General features: G+C 41.2%; 1 protein-coding gene across 1 annotated transcript; it reads right to left on the reverse strand.

Annotated features, from left to right (window-relative positions):
* Window positions 1–632: 632 nt before the first annotated feature.
* On the reverse strand, window positions 633–12,983 carry LOC146626203 (cerebellar degeneration-related protein 2-like). The gene is made up of 6 exons (XM_085360382.1): window positions 12,905–12,983; window positions 4,522–4,634; window positions 2,857–3,005; window positions 2,606–2,770; window positions 2,277–2,484; window positions 633–1,400 (listed from the first exon to the last, which is right to left on the reverse strand). The coding sequence occupies exons 1-6, from the start codon at window positions 12,981–12,983 to the stop codon at window positions 633–635; spliced, it is 1,482 nt and encodes a 493-aa protein (XP_085216508.1).
* Between the last annotated feature and the right edge of the window lie 5,782 nt (window positions 12,984–18,765).

The raw sequence follows: 18,765 nt of genomic DNA on the forward strand, positions 1-18,765 counted from the left end.
AAGCCCCGTAAACTTTCACTAAGCCAAAGTAAGGTCACACACAGGAAGGAGGAATCTCGTCCAGACAAAAATGCTTCACTAGAGTTAACGCGACTAGTGATATTAGTCAAAGTAGCACCTCCAGGTCACCCTTGACATCCTCGGCTTGTGAGGTGAGGAATCAATCTTTGTCTTATTATAATCACAGAAATGCTAGTTTAGTTCTCTATGTTAAAAGCAACACATGACAGACATTGATTTGTACTCGTGTTTCTCTCAGATATGCAGTTTTATTAGTTTTTGTGAAACTTTAGCTTTTGGTGTACTGGTCAGGCCCACAAGCTGTGTAATAGTGTTTTAAGTATAGTTAGTAAGGCAGTGAAGCCAGAACAGACTTTGGACCAGGCTGAAATTAAATTGTTTATGTTTTTATGCTTAAGTTCTCCAACTTTTACAGATTGATCGCATGCAAATCAGAAGGTTTCAGCTCTCGATCACAAGAGTCTGACGTGACCTCAGTCAACCTGAACCATAATTCAATTTAGTGGTTTTAAAAGTAGCACCCTCTATAAGAATGTTCGCACCGGGCACCTTCGCAACCTAACACTGAACAAGCAATGATGCCACCGTCTCTAGAGCCAGTCGGTGTAAATTTAGTGTTTACTAGATTTACCAGATTTACCAGGTTTGCTAGTTTTCGCAGCTTTGGTAGCTTTGATGTCCATCTTAGTCTTCTGGATACGAGAGAAGATCTCCTTAAAAAGGGCTTTGTACTCTGGAGTGTTCTGCCCCAGCCGCTTATCCACCGCCTCCACCTGTTTGCTGATGCTCTCGATGGCTTCAGGGGTGGACGGCGATTGGGTGGGAGTAGGGGGAGGTGCCACGATGGGGCCCATGGCACAGTCTTTCATAGACGGGTCCCTGGAGACGGGCCGGGAAGTCTGGACGCCGGCGTGACACAGGCTCTCTTCGTGTCGTCGACACTTCCCCAACAGCTCCTCGTACTTCTCCAGCAGGGCGTGGTACTGCTCATCCACCTCTCTTAGGATGGACATCCCTCTTTTCCTCACGCTATTGGCGTGCAGAGCGTAGCTGCCTCTCCTTCTGCCGGACGCATCCCGGGCCACGATGGCATTGAGCGCCGTGTCGCTGCAGCTTTTCCTCACAGGACTGGAATCAGGTAACGCCTCACCTCCAACACCTCCTCCACCTGCTGTCTCCTCCCTGACGCCTCCTCCCGTCTCCCCGACCTCCACTTCCAAAAAGGTGTCGGTCTCCGGGGTGATACTGAGGACAGTCTGGGTAAGAGCCACACCATCATCCTCACTGCTCAGGAGGAAAGTTCGAGCTCGGCGCAGCTGCTGCAGCTCCTGCAGCTCCACCTCCAGCTCCCGCACTCTCGCCTGGCATCTCTCAGCATCCTGTGAGCACAACCAGTTAGTTTTATTTCAAATAAAATTCATTACCCACACTCGATATAAAGACATAAATAGCACATCATAGGAAAATTCTCCTCCACTTAATTGTCTTTAATTTATAATCAACAAATCATCATTTTTGGATCAGTTGATCAAGTTACAAGGTAGTTTATTAAACTGCACACAGATCAGATTTAAAGAACATTTTACCCCTTTCCATAATCAATGACTATTTAGTCTGACAGATGCAGAAACTTTAGGCTGAAGTGGCTGGAAAAAAAGAAGCCAGTGTGCTGAAGTGCAGAAACCTGCAGTTTTGCTAATGGCCACTTGAGGCCGCTCAAGCGAGCATGTACACATGGACTTCTACTTAAAAAAAAAAACAAAAAACCTTTCTTGCAGGAAAAATAAACATGCTCACCACTTGGTTATTTAAAAAAAAAAAAAAAAAAAAAAAAAAAGCTGAGTGGCATCTTATTAATACTCTATTTATGAGCACCAATTATGTGGTATCAGCATCTGTGACGTACCTCAACAACATATACAGCTAGCTCACCAAGCCTCGCTGTTCACATGGTCACACTTTTGACCACATTTGAATAGAACAATATGATTATGATTAAGGCCATAATTCAAAACGACACTCCATTAGTCAGTAGTTTTCATTAGGGGTGATCAGCATTGAAGACATAATTAAATGTCATAACCAATGAAATCAAATGGACTCTGACAAATTAGCACTGTCCCTGCTAGCAGTTAGTTTCACTTTGGTGGAAAAAAAACAAAAACAAAAAACAACTTGCCGATATCTTTTCTGCTTGTATGTTTTCCTGTATCTTAACAGCCAAACATGCTTAGTGCATTATTTTTGCACCCCACCTGCACCCGTGTCTGCAGCCGGGAGAACTCCGATATCAGGAGGTTGCACTCCCTCTCCACCCCTTCCCTGCGACTCCTCTCGGCCCGGACAGCAGCTCTCAGAGCCGACACCGCTTCCCTCAGGTGCTGGTTCTCTTCTTCAAATGGCTGACGCTTGGCTTCCATAGTAAAACTTTCAGCCCTGCCCACTACAAACTCATCCTCATACCTGACAAAATAACAGATGAGACAAATATTTAGCAGTTTGATGCTGGCATGCAGTGTTTAAGCGTGACTTTCTATAACTACTTTCCTCTTCTTTCTCATTCTATGGAAGACAAAACAGGTACCTGGGTGCTGTGCAAAGCTCCCTCAGGCAAGGGAATGAGTGGATGGTCTTGCGTCGCTCTCTCTTCTCCCTCCTGACCCGCAGTTGCTCCATGGAGCGAAGTTGCTCCACCTGCCCTGACAGAGACTCCACCTGGTTCTGCAAAGTCTCAATAGTCCCCGTTAACCTGGTGCATAAGAGAGGGCAAAGATTTATAAATGAATGAAAGAAGGCCAAAAACATGGAAAAAGGAAAGCTCCCAGTCCCGTTCACCTCTCGATCTTTTGCTGCGAGGACTTGCTGTCCATCACCAGCGTGTGGTTGGTGCGTTCCAGCTCTCTGGCAGTCCCGTCCAGCTGCTCGTACACTTTGGCATGCTGCTCGTTCATGTCCCGAAGAACCTCCAGCTGCTTTGACAAGTACTGGAAACAAACGCATACACATATTTAGCGCAAATAAAAATGCACAACTTCAGGTAAAGTTCCAACAATCTCTTAGATCTCTGAAGCTAGAAGCTTTTAACGGTCACTTAAATTTGGCTTTCATTTACTTTTACAGCACATATGTAGGATTTATCACTGCAACCTAACTCCTGAGCCACTAAACACCTGCTGTACAGCTTCACACCATACTGCATGATATCATTCAGCAGATGGACTTCACCAGTTAGCAGAAAATTCCTTACTAAAGATAAGCGCATAAATAAGCACGTTGGGTGTTTCCACCCAATTTAATTTAATTCAAGAATTGTGCTAAAGCATTGTGTTACACAGAAGAAAATAGTCTACAGCAGTGTAACAAAGGGACAGTTCACAGGTCACCTCATCCAGCTCCATTGATAGAATAATAGAATAATAGAATAGCCCGTTATTTTCATTGTACATGCACACAGAAATTATGGGTGCCCTGTTCACCATAAGCTCAAACGTCATTCTGTTCTAAAATGCTCCATTTAAGGCTGGGTTTTAAATACTTTTGGCTCTTTGTCACTGAGAAGTGTGAGCACAAAGGCTCCACCCACCTGCTGTTCAAATACTCTCTGTACAAGGAGCAGCAAATAAATAACAAGCTGGCTCGAAGAAAACCAAAACGAAAGTTTGTTACAAACTCCGAACCAAGGATTTGCATCAAGGTCCAGTATAAGGTAATTTAATTAGATTAGATTCTGTTATTAGCCATGCAGAGCTACTTTACTAGAGTCTAGGAACAGGAATATGTGCACAGAAATGAAGAAAATAAGCCCTGTTTAAGATTAACCTTCAAAACAGAGAGAAGGCCTCCTGCCAAACATACTGTCTGGTGGTTCGACACAGAGGAATGTAACAGCGGAAGGCTGCGGAAAATGCAGAAGGAGAAACATGATCTCTCTTGTGTTTGGAAATGAAGCCTTTTAATGGATCCATTAGGACATTCTGATAATGAGAAATTACAATAGTCTAGCCAATGTGTACCAAATGCACAAAGTTGTTTTTTAGCATCACTCTGAGACAGGAAGTTCCTAATGTAGATAACTGTTTATATGAAAAACGACTGTCTTAAAAAAAAAAAAACTTTTTATGTACAATTAAAGGACAAAAATAGTTCAACCCAGTAGTACTGAACGCCGAGGTAATGCCATCCAGAGTAAGGTATCTGGCAAGACACCGTGTCCCCTTCGGACACGAGTAGAAACCAACAGGCTATCTGCACGTTAATGTCTTTAAGCAGACTCATGTGGCATAAGGAAAAAAGCTGGGTGTCATCTGCATTGTCACCTAATACTATTGCTGAGTACAGAGCCCTGTGGGACTCCATAACACATTTTTTGTATTGCAGAAGAATTCACTTGCAATTGCACTTCCTGTAACAATTCTGTTCACTGCTGTTACTAAGTGCCCTTGAGCTGGCAGTCCTGTGATATTAATTAATGTAATATTTGCATTGCTCTGTGGTCCACACCTCGATCTCTTGCACTTGCTCCTCATTGGTGATGTACATTTGCTGCAGAGAGTCCTCCAGCTCTTTGTTCCTCTCCAACAGAGTCTTTCCCAGCTCTGCTGCCAAGTGGAGATCTAGAAAAAGAAGCAGATGAAACATTTTTAAAGAGAAGGAGGCAGATTGAATGAGTGAAAGCAGAGAACAGGAAGGGAGAGGTGTGAAATGAACAGTGACAGTGGGGTGGGGGGTATCTCACAGAAGAAGACATAATGCAGCTGCACAATTTAGATGACTTCTGCCACATTTAACGCCGCACACAGCTCTATTTTAAGCAAGGTTATAACTACAATGATCCATCATATCGCCTTAGTCTGCCCTGGACCAATTCAATTATAGAGGGAAGACAGCGAGGCAGCGCTCCTCCCTGCAGCACATCTCCCTCCAAGCCTCCTACTCTCCACTGACTGAATACGAAGGTCACAGATTGGAACCCAGATTATTTGGAGTGAGGAGAATAGAGATTTCACTCGCTGGGATGCTGTCTTTTTCTTAGAGAGACCATTTACTCTGATTTTAGCACATTTTAGTGTTTTATTTATACGTCCCGGCTGCTAAAATACTCCAAATTAAGATGAGCAGCATCCACTTAAACCGTGCGCTGACTCAGCAGTACTGATGGCCTACATTACTGGCTCTGAGTCAGCAAAATGTGGCTTGCAGCCTCTCAGAAAGTGAAGGACTAAACAGCCAACAAAGTCATCTGTCATGCAGTCCAGCCTCTGGCTTAAGTAATGAATAGTTAGCAAATGGATCAATGCCAGGCCATAATACATCCAGGCAACTGATAACCTGCATCACTGCAACATTTTCCTATAGTTGCAAGCACATAAGCAGGAGTACACAGAGCTGTTCCCCCATTAGATCTGATATATACTCATCATATTTGTATGACTGGTGCAAAATACTTTATGATCATCTACTTCTTACACACTTTCTAAATGTATTGATTTGAGTTTGAGCTTTTTTATTTTCAGTAATTCTACATTACATTATTACATCTTTCCATCTGGATACTGTCGACAACCAGTCTAAATTGTATTTAAAGTTTAGTAGTTTGTGGTTTCATTTTAAGGGAGAGAGAATATGAACCACAAATCCAGAAAAAAACAAAACACATGACATAAAAGTCATAAATTGATTTGCATGTCATTGAAATGAAAGCAAAACACGACTTACTAACTGGTAAAGAAACCTAAAGATTTTATTTTTGATAGAATGAAAGTCTGGAAACTGGCTAGGCTCTTTAGCTACTCCTGTGTTGCTGTGGGGGTATAAAGATCCACCCAAGACCGTTCTGCATTGTTCTAGTTGAGGGAAGCAGTTTCTCAACCAGTATCTATAATACATGGCCTCTACCGTCGTCAATGTAGCGAAGTTGTCCTGTACCCTTAACAGGAAAACAGCCGCAAAGCATAATGTTTCCACCTCCGTGCAAACACTGTGTGTTGAGTTGATGCCAAAGAGTTTGATTTTGGTTTTGGTTGGGCTGAAGGTGACTGACTGTAATCTGTGTGCCACGTGGGCACAAAGCCAGTCTGTGGGAGCCAGATTTCTGCTGGTTTATAGGGAACCAAACTTATTTCAATGACATGCAAATCAATTTATACTTTTCATGCAAAGTGTTATTTCCTGATTTGTGGTTTATATTCTGTCTCTCTCCATCACCATGAAACTGCTATAAAAATTAGCACAATGTTACCCTAATTAGCGCTTCTCTTATAAATATAAAGAAAACGAACCTGCATTTTTCAGAAGTTGTCTTGATGATGTGAAATACAGCCCAAATAAAACCAGACAACCCAAAAGTCTTTGTGTCTACAAGATGTCGAAGGGGATTTGGCTGATGGAGGGAGAGTTAGCGCTACACAGCCTAAAGCCTCAGTATCAACACAACAACAGAGGAAGAGGGGGAGGAGAGAAAAAGATGAGGAGGAAAACAAAGGAAGAGTAGAAGTGGGGAAGAGGGCCAATCGATGAAACTCACTGCACAAGACAACAACTTTGCAAGTTAATAGCTGTCATAGACAACTGTTTGCTCCAGACAGACCTGACATTGACCCACAGGTGACATCACTGAGACCGGAACACCGACACAATTACATCATGCATGAAGAAGCTATCCAGACAACCCATGCAGCCAGCTGCCAGAGTGTCAGTACTTCAGAGAAAAATAAAAGTTTATTTTTAAGAGTGTGTGAATGCATCTGCAGTCGAATCCATGCATTCAGTACAGCACGTAGTGATGTCTTCCACAGGCTGATTTTTGGTTAGGTGTGTATCACCCACGAGACTCACTGGAATGTGGAAAATAAGACTTCTGGTTCCTCTTTTCTAGTGTTTCAGACTAAATTTGTAACAGAAAATGCACTAGAAACATTCACCAGACAGAAGAACTACACCATAGTGCTTATCCGGGCTGTAATACTGACTGCAATGATGCATACTACATGGCAAAGTAGCAATTTATAAAAACATCCTGGGATATTGCTCTCTACTCCTGAGTGATGTAAACAGTTATGATGTAACAGGAGTGCTTAGAGAGCTCTCTCATCAGATGTATGCAAGCAAACAGCCCCTAGAGCAGGGCGATATGGCCAAAAATATTTATCACGATATATATTTGAAAATTTGCGATAACGATATAACCGACGATATAATTGATGCGAGACAAAATACAACTCCACAACATTACTAGCGCAAAAAGACAACCTTCCATTTATTTTCACTTAAACAAGAAGCTGGTTTTTATGTACATTAAAGCTTTATAAAAATGTAACAGTGCAAATGCAAATTCCTTGCTGAAAGTTTAACCAAAAGGCATTTCCAGTAGAAATGGGCTGACATATCCTGAGCATAACCATGTATAATATCCACTGAAGTTAAAAAGAGGTGCTTTGCAACATTAAACTGCAGTGTGCAGTACGTATTTTTCGGACCATAAGGTGCACGGGATTATAAGGCACATTAAGCAAAACAAAGCAGTCAGATAAATCAAACTTTATTAAACTCATTCTTCTTGCTTCCTCCACTTCTGTACCATTGATTCATTAATGTTGAATTCTCTGGCAGCTGCTCTATTCCCATGTTGTTGCAGTATATTAATGACTAACCTCGTATTGTGGATGGATTATCTCAGTTGTTCTCCTGACTGAAGTTTGGTCCGTTTACAGTATCCTGCCATGCGATTGCATTTGTCTCTAACCATGAAGAACCTTCACGTTAACTTTTATAAGTGGAAAAGTGTTAGTGTTCCTCCTCCAGCTTCACTGTTTATGTTATGCTAACATAGCTGTGTCGCTAGCGATCACGTAGCACATCATTATATACCAGCTAGCCCAACTTCAGTAACCCTACAAACGTCACTGCTGTTTAGTTTCCTGTCTTCATTTATGTTGGAAGTGATAGCAGAGCTGTACGTTTGATTTTTTTCAGAAATCTCTCAGTCAGAACATGCTATATCATGCTTAGGTAACTAGCGAAACTAGCGAGCTAACTTCCGCTAGCTTCCTGCTAACTTCTAACTCCGTTAAATGTAATAACTTTTGTTTTCATGGATGCCTGGAAGTTAAACTTTATAGTTACACCTGGTAAAGCAGCAATACTGATCGTTTTATTAAAGATGAAAGAATTTAGACAGTTTTTAACTCTAAGTGATGCTGCAGTGTTGTTTGACCTGAAGCATACGGAGTTTAGGACCCAGATTACTCCCAGATTTAAGAGCATCTTAGTCCGACAAATACGACAATAACAACGGCCGCTTGCATGTTCTGCAAAAAAATGTGCTTTGTTGTGTATCTGACGGACAAACACCAAACCAGTTCCACATCACGGAAGTTGCACCATTTTTACAAACCAATTCTGGTTCATCTGTTTCACTCAACAATCGGCCATGTGCGTATGAAAACAAAGGCACTGCGCATGCGCGTTTTACTCCCATTCTATCGCGATATTTCATTTTCCTATCGTTGCCTAACATTATACCGGTATTACCGTGAACGGTATAATATGGCCCAGCCCTAACAGCCCCCCAGTCTCAGCTGGTAGAGCCACTTATTAGTTTCTTGGTCATCGGCCAGGAGAGGCTCAGGCTAACACACAATAAACCCAAACAAAGAAGCAACAAAGAAGCATCCCAATTACACGTCTGCATCCTTCCTGCTTTCTCCTCCTTTAAGAGTCGAAAGCTGAGACGTGACATCATGAGTAGTTTGTACAGTTACAGGCCTAGTTTAACACCTGCCACATCCAAACACACACTCAGACTTTCAGTTTGTTTTCACTTAATGTTACCCTTCATTTTTTTTGTTCTTTTCACTCATATAGCACTTTTTGTTCTTTTCTCTATTTAATCTATTCAACCAGTATATACTGCTCATTATGAAAGTCACTTAAATATGAATCATGTTTATTTCTCCAGTTGGATAAAGAGTTGGGGAAATTAAATCTCTGTCAAGATAATCCCACAACGCTTCAGTAATGCTGAGGTCCAGGCAAGACTCAGGTGTGTTTTTTCCATCCAAGTATGCTTTTACTAGAGTTTTTGTCATGCTGAGAAATGATGCCATTTTATAGTGGTTCAAAAGCTGACTGTACTTTTTCACAATGCCATTGATTTTCATCCCCAACACCACTCGCTCAAATACAGCCCCATGATGCAACTATCATATTTTAAAATATGCACCTCTCATAAACATCGGATTATAAGATGAAAACAGGTTCAGCCACTTCTCTTAGCTTCACCGCCAATATAGACACATACACACTCATTTTCATATCTTAGTGAGGACATCTAGCTGAGATAATGCTTTCCTTAGCCACTTACCCTAACCATCAAAAATGAATCCCTAACCCTCAGCCTAAACCTAACCATAACCTAATAAGAAACCTGACACTAAAACAACATTTTTAGGCTCAAAAATGACTTCAAAATCATGGGAACAGGCATTTTGGGACTGTTGGTCCTCACAAGTATAGTAGCACAGCAATGTTCTGTCCTGAAAAAGACGTCTAAACATGCACACACAAGCCAGCAACCTCCAGGAACGACTGCCAAACAGTCTGAAAATATACATTTTTTTCCATGATATGACTGTATCATGGTCAGTATAGCTCTTGAGCAATCTGCGTGTGAGCTCATGTGAGAAACCCTAAAAGGATGAGGAAGCTTTTTTGCAGCTCAGCTAAAAAAGTAAACAAATGTGATAAAGCAGGGTTGGCTTGAAGGCAGGCCTACATTGTGGCTGAGAAGGTTACCATATGAACTGACAGTGATCCTTGGTCAAAGACGGTAATGGCAAAAACAGGCAAAGACTACTATTACACAGTTTTAAACTCTTTTAGCAATTCTTATTAAAAACTACTAAAAAGAAAAATATCCTAATTTCATCCACCCACTCTCCCACCCAGCTACCAGGTAAGGAGCGGGGTACACTCTGGGCAGGTCTCTGGTGCAGAAAGAAATCCTCATTTATCCACATTTTAGCCAACACTTCTGTGGGGAAAATCATCCCAAAGAACATCAACTTACAGTGATTCCTGCATGACAACAAGGTAATACGATGAGAGTGGTGTGCCTATCCAAAGGACTCGATGCACCTAGAAATGGGGCAGTCAGCACTTTGTAGCCCAGCACTGTTCAGAGAGGACTGACATCCTCTCTGCTCCATCAAACTCAGATCTCTCTGAGACACAGCTCGTTTCTCTGGCTCCAGCCATTTTGACTTTCCGCTCTCACACTGTCGCTCTGATTTGCCTCGTCTTTCTTCTAATTTCACTCTCTTCTTCCTCACCATCTCCCAAAATAAAGCCAATTAAAGACCCGTTTTAACCCTCGGTTTCCTTAATGTGTGACACTTGGTGCACAGGAAACAAGTTAGCTTATCAATCGATGACATCATGATGGTAAGTGTGTTTGTTTGTGCGTCCATTGGTGTTTCTAGTCAGGTAAAATCACAGCATCAGCACCATTTAGCCTTAGGCAGGGGAAATGTAGCTTAGCATTATAATTAGATGAGCAGGGAGCAGGTGATTGAGAGATTATACACGACAGGAAATGAGCTAAGTGGTACAGAGAATGTGAAGACTCACAGCTGTGGATAAGTCCTAAAAACATAATTATACAAGTCCCTGAATGATCAGGTTCAGACTGGTTTCAAACTGGCTCATGAATATCTGCAGATGTTCCATTCATCAATAAATAGACTATGTGACTTCATTCAAAATGTAATTTCCTGAGTCACCGACATTTAAAAGCTCCCTGGAAATGGAATATAAAAAGCTGCCGTCATTCAGATGTAGACCAGCTGATACAGGATCCATCTGCTACAACATCAGCTGCAATTTGTATGAACACTGAAATCGATTTGAAAGGCTTAGTAAATGTTTATTGTATCTTCAGCTCGTCGGGCTTTACTAATTTTTTGTCATATATACAGTGTTATAATAGGAAATCCTCATATTAAACATGGCAAATTTTTCAAATAATAAAGTCAGTGTATGTACAAGCTTCAGATTGGATGCTAAATGCACCAGTGTTTTCTCCTCTTGGCACTGTATGATGTCAGTAACAGAGGATATTCCTAATATGGTCATCCGAGGCACACAGCTCCACCCACCAGCAGTTCAGACTTTATGTTTACAATGGGCAGCCAATCAGGAGAGAGTTGGCCAAACTAAACAGCAACAATAATTTCAGGGACTTCACCAAGGAATAAAATAAAAATTTAGAGCTGGAAATGAGGACATTAGGTGTTCTTTAAATATAGCAACACTGACAGTCGAGTCCCTTGTGTTGTTACTGGGCGGAGGTTATGGTGTTAATGGAAAGACACGAGTTAATTAGCAAGCTTTGAACTGGAAGGTTATTGAGATTTTTCCTTCACAAAAGCTAGTTCAATCAGAATAATGTTGGCAAACTGCAATTCTTTTTTTTTTTTTTTTCATTTATTTATTTTACAGAAAAATGTTTTTTTATCTCTTTTTTTTTTATCTTATTTTATCATCACTAGTCACTGGTAACTAGAGCTGGCCATCACTAGACATCCCACGATATGATATTATCATAGCCCCTTATTCGCCATATGAAAATATTTCGATTTTTTTGTCCTTAAAATTAAACTTTGTCAATACATTTTTTTTATCCAGTAAGATAAAGCTATCTCACATCAGATAACCATCTCAACACTGTCACAAAAACCTGCCATAAATGTCACCATAACATGCAGTTAGTCTGCTATCAGTCTGGCATCAGTTTGTAGTTTAATGGTTAGCAATTGCATGCTAGCTGATAATACAGCCATTAACAGTGGTAAATCATTGAAAAATCACATAGCTGTTTCCATCTACATGAACAGCAATCTAACTATTACATTTCTGCTCAGTAACCTTCCTGTTCTTGAGGAATATAACAGAATACAACCAGCTGGCAGCCTGCTGAGTTGTACTCATTGACTAAGACTCATGCAGACTGATGGCAACATGTTGGCAATCTGTCTGCATTTTTAATTAGACAGAAATCAGCCTTTGACAACCTCACTGAGAACGATTGCAGTCAGTCCGAGTCAGACTGCAACTGTTTGCAGAAAGGTTTCAAATACCTTGCAATCAAACGGGTCCTGCTCTCTGCAGCCATTTAGTCGCCATCTATTAACTTGCTCCAAATTAGGAGCTAATTTTCTCAAGCTAAGTGTTTCTAGTGTTGGGTTACCTCAGGGTGGTGGTGCATGTCCCAAAGTATTTGAATTTCTGTAATAAAATATTGATATTTGGTTTTCCTTGTTTTTAACTATACTGTATCGATATTTCCTCTCAAACTCTACTGATAACCGCAACATAGAGGACATTCCTGATGTCAAAATATAATAAAAATAATTGTGATGCAGAGGTTAAAAAATTGAATGGCTCAGCTATATTTTAGAATGGGGATCCCTCACACAAAGCATTTAATAAATCAATACAAAACAGGTGGAAAAATATTTTAAACACATCGACCCAGAATTGCAACATCGGTGCCTAAAAATATGCGCTTTAGTTCGATTAGGACTTTCATGGTGGACCCTGACACGGGTGCATCACATTGATGCTGACTACTTCCAGCCATGCAAAGGCCCTGCTTGGCATGCTTTCAAAGCATTGTTGTCAAAGAAGCGCGCTCCTTGGGAACTCCTTCGCTGTTTTTATTGATCGCGCTGAAGCAGAGCAAGCAAACGGCTCCAAATGACTTCTCTGTCGTATCTCACGACAACAGAGTCTTTGTTCGAAGAGGCCGGCTGAGCGGCCGGTGCCAGAAGCTGACAGAAACAAGGGATGCTGCGGGCAGGCAGGATAGGATGGTGACTTGTCTTACCCTGCTCCAGGTCCTGCTGGTCGTACCATGGCTCTTCCTCTTCGGTTATGAATTCCTCCATTCTCCCTGAGCTTAGCATGGGTTTCCCCGCGGCTCTGTCCGGACAATAGACGTCCTGCAGGAAAGGATCCTCCAGAAGACAGCGGTGGCTCCTAGAAGCCGGAGCTCTTTTCAGCGCTGTGTTGTGCCTCGACGTGTTTCCTCTTTCCTTCCTCTCCTCCGCGTTTCCTCGGTCACTCCCACTGCCCCCCTCTCATCCCCCCCACCACCACGCACCGGCTCATCCCGGTGCTCTGACCTGCCGCCTCTGCAGGCTGCGCCGCTTCAGGAGCCTACAGACGTGGCAGAGAATAACGGCACTTCCTTTGCCGCTGTTAGCGCCAGCATGCTCACGACGCCTTCACGTACCGCTCGTAACACCCGATTATCTCCACTCGTCCAGCTTTTGTTCAAGTGCGCCCTCTACATTGATGTCAAAAGACAGGTCAAGACATGCCGTCCATAATTTAAGCTCATTAACTGCAAGCGCAACTACTGCGGGGTGACAAATTAAAGGAAAAATGTTTACCCTACACCTAGTCATTCGTTGACGTGATTTGGGTCTACTTGTTCGTTTTAGAGAAGGGAATTTTACATTGTGGGCCACATACAGCCCAATTTCTGTGTAAAGAAGTTTAACTACACATTTAATCCCTGAGATGTCTTAATATATGAAAAAAAGTGCTATTTCAGCAGTACGTCTTGGTTTTTCTGCATTGCTGTGGCCGTAAAATGAAATGGAATAAAAATAAATTGTAAAAAATAAATGTGTACACTTACAGAAAAAAGTCTGTTGCTTATGTCTTGATATTCTAATGGACTCAATTCTTTATTTGTTAGGCCTGGGTATCATCTAGAATGTAAAACTGTGAAATTTTGACTTAAGTGAGGAATTTTGTGTCTCATCTCATCTCACAGGCAATATCATTAAAAGTCATCTCACTGTGTTGCACTATATATGTTGCATGCTATCTGCACCACTAGAGGGCGAGCTGGTGTTTCATGCTTGTCACAACAACATCCTGGATCTTTCTTACAGTCCTGTGGGGGGGAAACAGCAACACAAGACCGTTTACTTTGTAATGTTTTGTATATCAGGACAGAGACTGAAAAAGTCATATAGAAAACGATTCCTTTATATTACTGCTAAAGATGGATTTTCAAGCTATTGAATCATGAGGTGTGCTCACCTTTTCACACACAGCTTTGGTTAAATAAATAATGGAATAGCATGTCATGCACTGTTGTTTATTAGAGGTTGAATCTACCCAACTAAGACCTACTGAGGACCATTCAAGGGAGGGACAACTTTGCATTTGGTGTGATAAGAGCCTGATGATCATGTCCGGTAAAATGGATGGCACATTATTTATTTCTTAGCCATTAGAGACTGAGAAACAGGAAGAGGAGCCCCAAAACTAGACCAACATTGCCCCAAACACACCAAGAGACTTCACTCTCTTGTATCCACAGTGACTCTCCTGCCGGCCAGGTGTAATGGTTGTAAAGACAAATGAAGAATGCATGGTCTGACATACAGAGATTCCTTCATTTGTAAGAGAGACCTATATGGACTCCTCTGCACCTTTGAGCTTGTCCATTTTCACTGATTAAAGCTGTAACACTAATGAAACAGGATTGGGATTTACATGTTGGTCATTTTTAATGATGATATGTCAAATGTATAGCATGCGCTTTCATTGACGTCAATTCACTCAAGCGCTTCAAATCCACTGACATAACTCACCCACGTGTGTATTTGTATAACAGTGACATCTACAGCCCTGACGTGACACTGGAGCTACAGATGGACGCCAGACTGGGTCTGGTCTCCCAGTCAGAGGAGCCATTTTCACGCTTTCTGACACTGTGACAGCCTGCTGTGAGCTGGAGGGTCCTCTGAGGAATGTGACTAAGTAACTCAGCTGGGCAAGCAGTTCTCATGCATACACGAATACTTGGGCTATCTATACGAGCTGTTGTTGAGGTGACTAAAATGGGACATTTTCTGGGTACACGAGGGTTAGATTTGACCTCTAGCCCCTTTGGTGACTGTTGCACTATGACAATGTGTAACATAAGGCTTCACAGAGGAGTCATCATCCTCCACAGTTGAATCTCTTTATTGCACACATTTATGAAGAGCTGCCAAACTCTGGCTACACACAACAGTTTTGATTTAAAACAGACCTCTGCTCTGAATTCTGAGCAGCTTTGTGTTGGATGAAAACAGAGGGAAAATAACCAGTTTTGCAATTCAAATAGATGTTTTGTGTGCTGAAAGCAGTGTGTTATTTACCCCCATACATACATATGTATTATCAGCCCGACTATGGAGTTAATGGACAAGCTTTTTGAGCAGTTGGTGAACAACAAAAAAAGGCATCATGGCCGGTTTTGCATGATTTATAAAGTGATTAAGACTATCACAACTCTGCTGCTCACACCAAATGATTTATTTTTCCATTCAGTCGCACAACATTTTCACATGTTCACTCATCTCACACTTCTTCTCACCCACAAGCCTTCTCTTCCTTTACCAGACATGCACAAAAATCTGTTGTGTGGCACAAAACCACACAACTAAAAACTGCAGCACAGCCCTATTGTGCCTTCTACACGAGTCTCTTTAAAAAATGTTTAGTGTGTTATGATCGATCGACTAACACACACTGCAAAAAAACTTTAGGCAAGTCATAACAAAAGTTTGAGCAGAAAAAGGGGAAGGAGTTGGAGTTAATGCAATCCAAGAGATAAAAAAAATAAAAAAAAAACAGAAACTATTAAACTGAAAAAGCTGGTTTTAGACTAAAACTGACAACATACACATGCATACCTTGGTTCCACAATACTAGATCAGTCAGAATTAACTGAATGAATTTGAAATAGAAGTGGCTTCAAAGCTTTTTACCAATTGGTTTCCTATTTTTGTCCCCAAGTAGCTGCATTGCATTAATCTCTGAAGCACTACTGATGACTGGTGTGGTCTTATGCATGCTAAAAACTAATACAAGTAGTTATATACTAAAAAACCCAGACTAAACAAAGCTGAGGAAATATGCAGTAGTACAGGGAAGTTTTTAGTTTGCCTTTCTTTTGAAACATTCAATACATGCTGTTCCTGATGTCACAGCCCAACTAGAAGGCGAAGACAAGACGAGGTGGTAATTTAGAAAAAGACCATTTATTTACACGAAACATAAACTAAAGGAATATGTGTGTATCAGTCAGCAGTGTAAAGCATGCACTGAGGAGTGGCAGAGTATGAGGAATGCAGGATAAAACCAAAAACACATGCTGTTGTTGAGCTAGTCTGAGTCTGGGAGACACGGAGCGAGAAGAGGAAGAGAGCTTTAATGAGCCCAGGTAGCACGTTCAGCTAATTACACTCCAATTATCTCCTGCAGAACAAAGCACAGCACAAAAAAAGAGAAACACCTAGTGCCTAATCATTACCAAATGTAGGTTTAATAACTGCAGCAAACAAAAAACAAGATGACCAAAGATAGTTTTATATTCGAACAGTGAATTGTTGGAAATTGAGGACAAGTTTGAGGTTTTATGTGCTTCTTAACATCGCCCTGCAGTTCTCTGAATTAGACTGGCAAGAGTGATGTTCGTATAAATAAATCTGTGCATGAATGCATTTTTCCATGCGTGCTTTAAATTGTTATTCTAAAAAAGTATGACCACAGTCGGTGATTTTTACCAGCCTTCCTCACCTGTACGGTCCAATCCATGCGTTTCCTTTCACCGCATGACGTTCAGTACTGACAGTGATGTCCAGTTTTGAACTAATAAACCCAAAGATTCCAGGAACAGGATAACAAGCTACCTTGTGTCAGTGAATGTTTGATTTAATGGAAACAAGAGCGAATCCCTGGTGTACTAAACATATGATGTCAGCACAATGTTTAGGAGTGATGCAGAAAAGGCTCGGTTTAAATGACACAAACGCTGAGCCAGCCAGGTCTCAGAACCACTCAAGCCTAAAAACTAAATGCAAATGTTAATGTTTAGCCTTTAATCACTGATTACATTAAGACAGGCTGTTCCAACACTGTTTAGTGTGAAGTGGTGCAGAAATCCAGAATTAATTCTTAATCCATTCATTCTCTTCTGCTTATCTTTATCAAGGTAGCAGGAATTTAGAGGGTGGGGGGTGAGACCAAAGGGTGAGAGGCAGGATGCACCCTGGACAGGTTGCTAGCCTGTGGCAAGGCACTCACGTTCACACCTATTAATCCTTCATCAATTAACTAATCTTATAATCCAATCAAAAGAATTTGAGCTGCTATTCTTTCCTTATACAGGACACCAAAGTTCATGAAGCAAGAGTGTTGAGTACACTATGAGTCTGACAGCGTCGGGGTCACAAGGTTAAAATACGATCACATTACTTGCTGTGCTTGACCAAAACAAAGCCTGAAAGGAGACTGATTCAGCCAGAGGCCTTTATTCACAAACCTCCCCACATCCTACACAGGGGTCAATGAAAATCACCCTATTGTTACACACTGAGCTATCTGACCCGAAGCCACTAACCTTTTAAATCAGTATTAATGACATCCCCACAATCAATCTTCCACAGTATCTGTAAAGGAGATGATTATATTAAAGAGTCCTTTAACTGAATGAGTTACTCACAGCCAGGAGGGAGATACTGAATAAAAAAATAAAAAAATAAACATTTAGATGTGTCACATTTATCATACAGCATTTAAAGCTGTTGTAACTTATTTACAGTAACAGTGAAAGAGATAAACAAACAGTTGGAATTTAAGCATTTCAGCATGCAAAGTTAGCAGCTTCAGAGCATAGTGGAATGTGTAGCTGACCCCTTACCAAAAGACAGCTGAAAGGCAACATTAGTCTCCTGTTCCAAAGGAAAAACCAGAAACACAGCTTCACCTGTGCTTGATGCGAAAATCACATCAAGCCGATTTTTAAGTAATTTAAACTCCAGTGCTGTAGGTCCAATTCCAGCTGCAGATACAAATCTCCTTTGGGGTTGCATCAAGAAGCTTATCCGGTGTAAAACTCCAAATGAAACATGTGGCACCCTCATGGCAAGGGAGGAATTAAAATGGTATCAATACTGCGTATACTTCAAAAAGTACCTCAAATATGAAGTCAAAATTGTTCCTTAAAGTACTTTACAATGATGAACTCGAGGCATTCAAACAAAATGATCATTAAAAAATATCAAATAAACCAGGTAATTTAAGTATTTTAATGGATATAGTTGATGTCCTAAGAGAAATCTTCAATCACACTATTCCTAAAGACCACAACAATAATCCTTCTAATTGCACTGCCATAAGACTTTGATGGAAAGGCTTTAATCTGCAACAAATCCTATTAGCAAATGCCCCAAGGCCGACTTTAACTAAGTGTAAGTTCTATGAAAAATACAAAACGCATTAGATGCAATCTGTGGTTCATGCACTGTTTTTCATATGCAGTATATCCCTCTGTGCTTTGTGAAACAAAAGCAGCGATCTGATCAAGATGCATTATCTGAGGCTTGACGTTCGAGGCAAATTAACAGTCTTCAGTTTCAGGAACTCTGCGCTGCGTTCTGGTAAACTTTTAGGAAATGACTAACGGTCATTTATGGATGAATAAGCGTAACTTGGAATGTCCACATATCCTCTAATGCAATTCCCTGTAACGACATTCACCAAAGCTCCACAACCAGTTTGTTTCTCTAAACAAACTAGAGAACACATCCTAGCCAGGCGGACTGGTCAGAAAATAAACAGAAAAACAGAAGAAATGGCCTGATTGTTCCTTCTTTCAGAGAGACCTTCCAGTGAAGA

This window comes from Diplotaxodon limnothrissa, linkage group LG8 (assembly GCF_057381915.1).
Source record: "Diplotaxodon limnothrissa isolate DT_005_m linkage group LG8, D_limnothrissa_male_GT1.1, whole genome shotgun sequence".
Lineage (NCBI taxonomy): Eukaryota > Metazoa > Chordata > Actinopteri > Cichliformes > Cichlidae > Diplotaxodon > Diplotaxodon limnothrissa.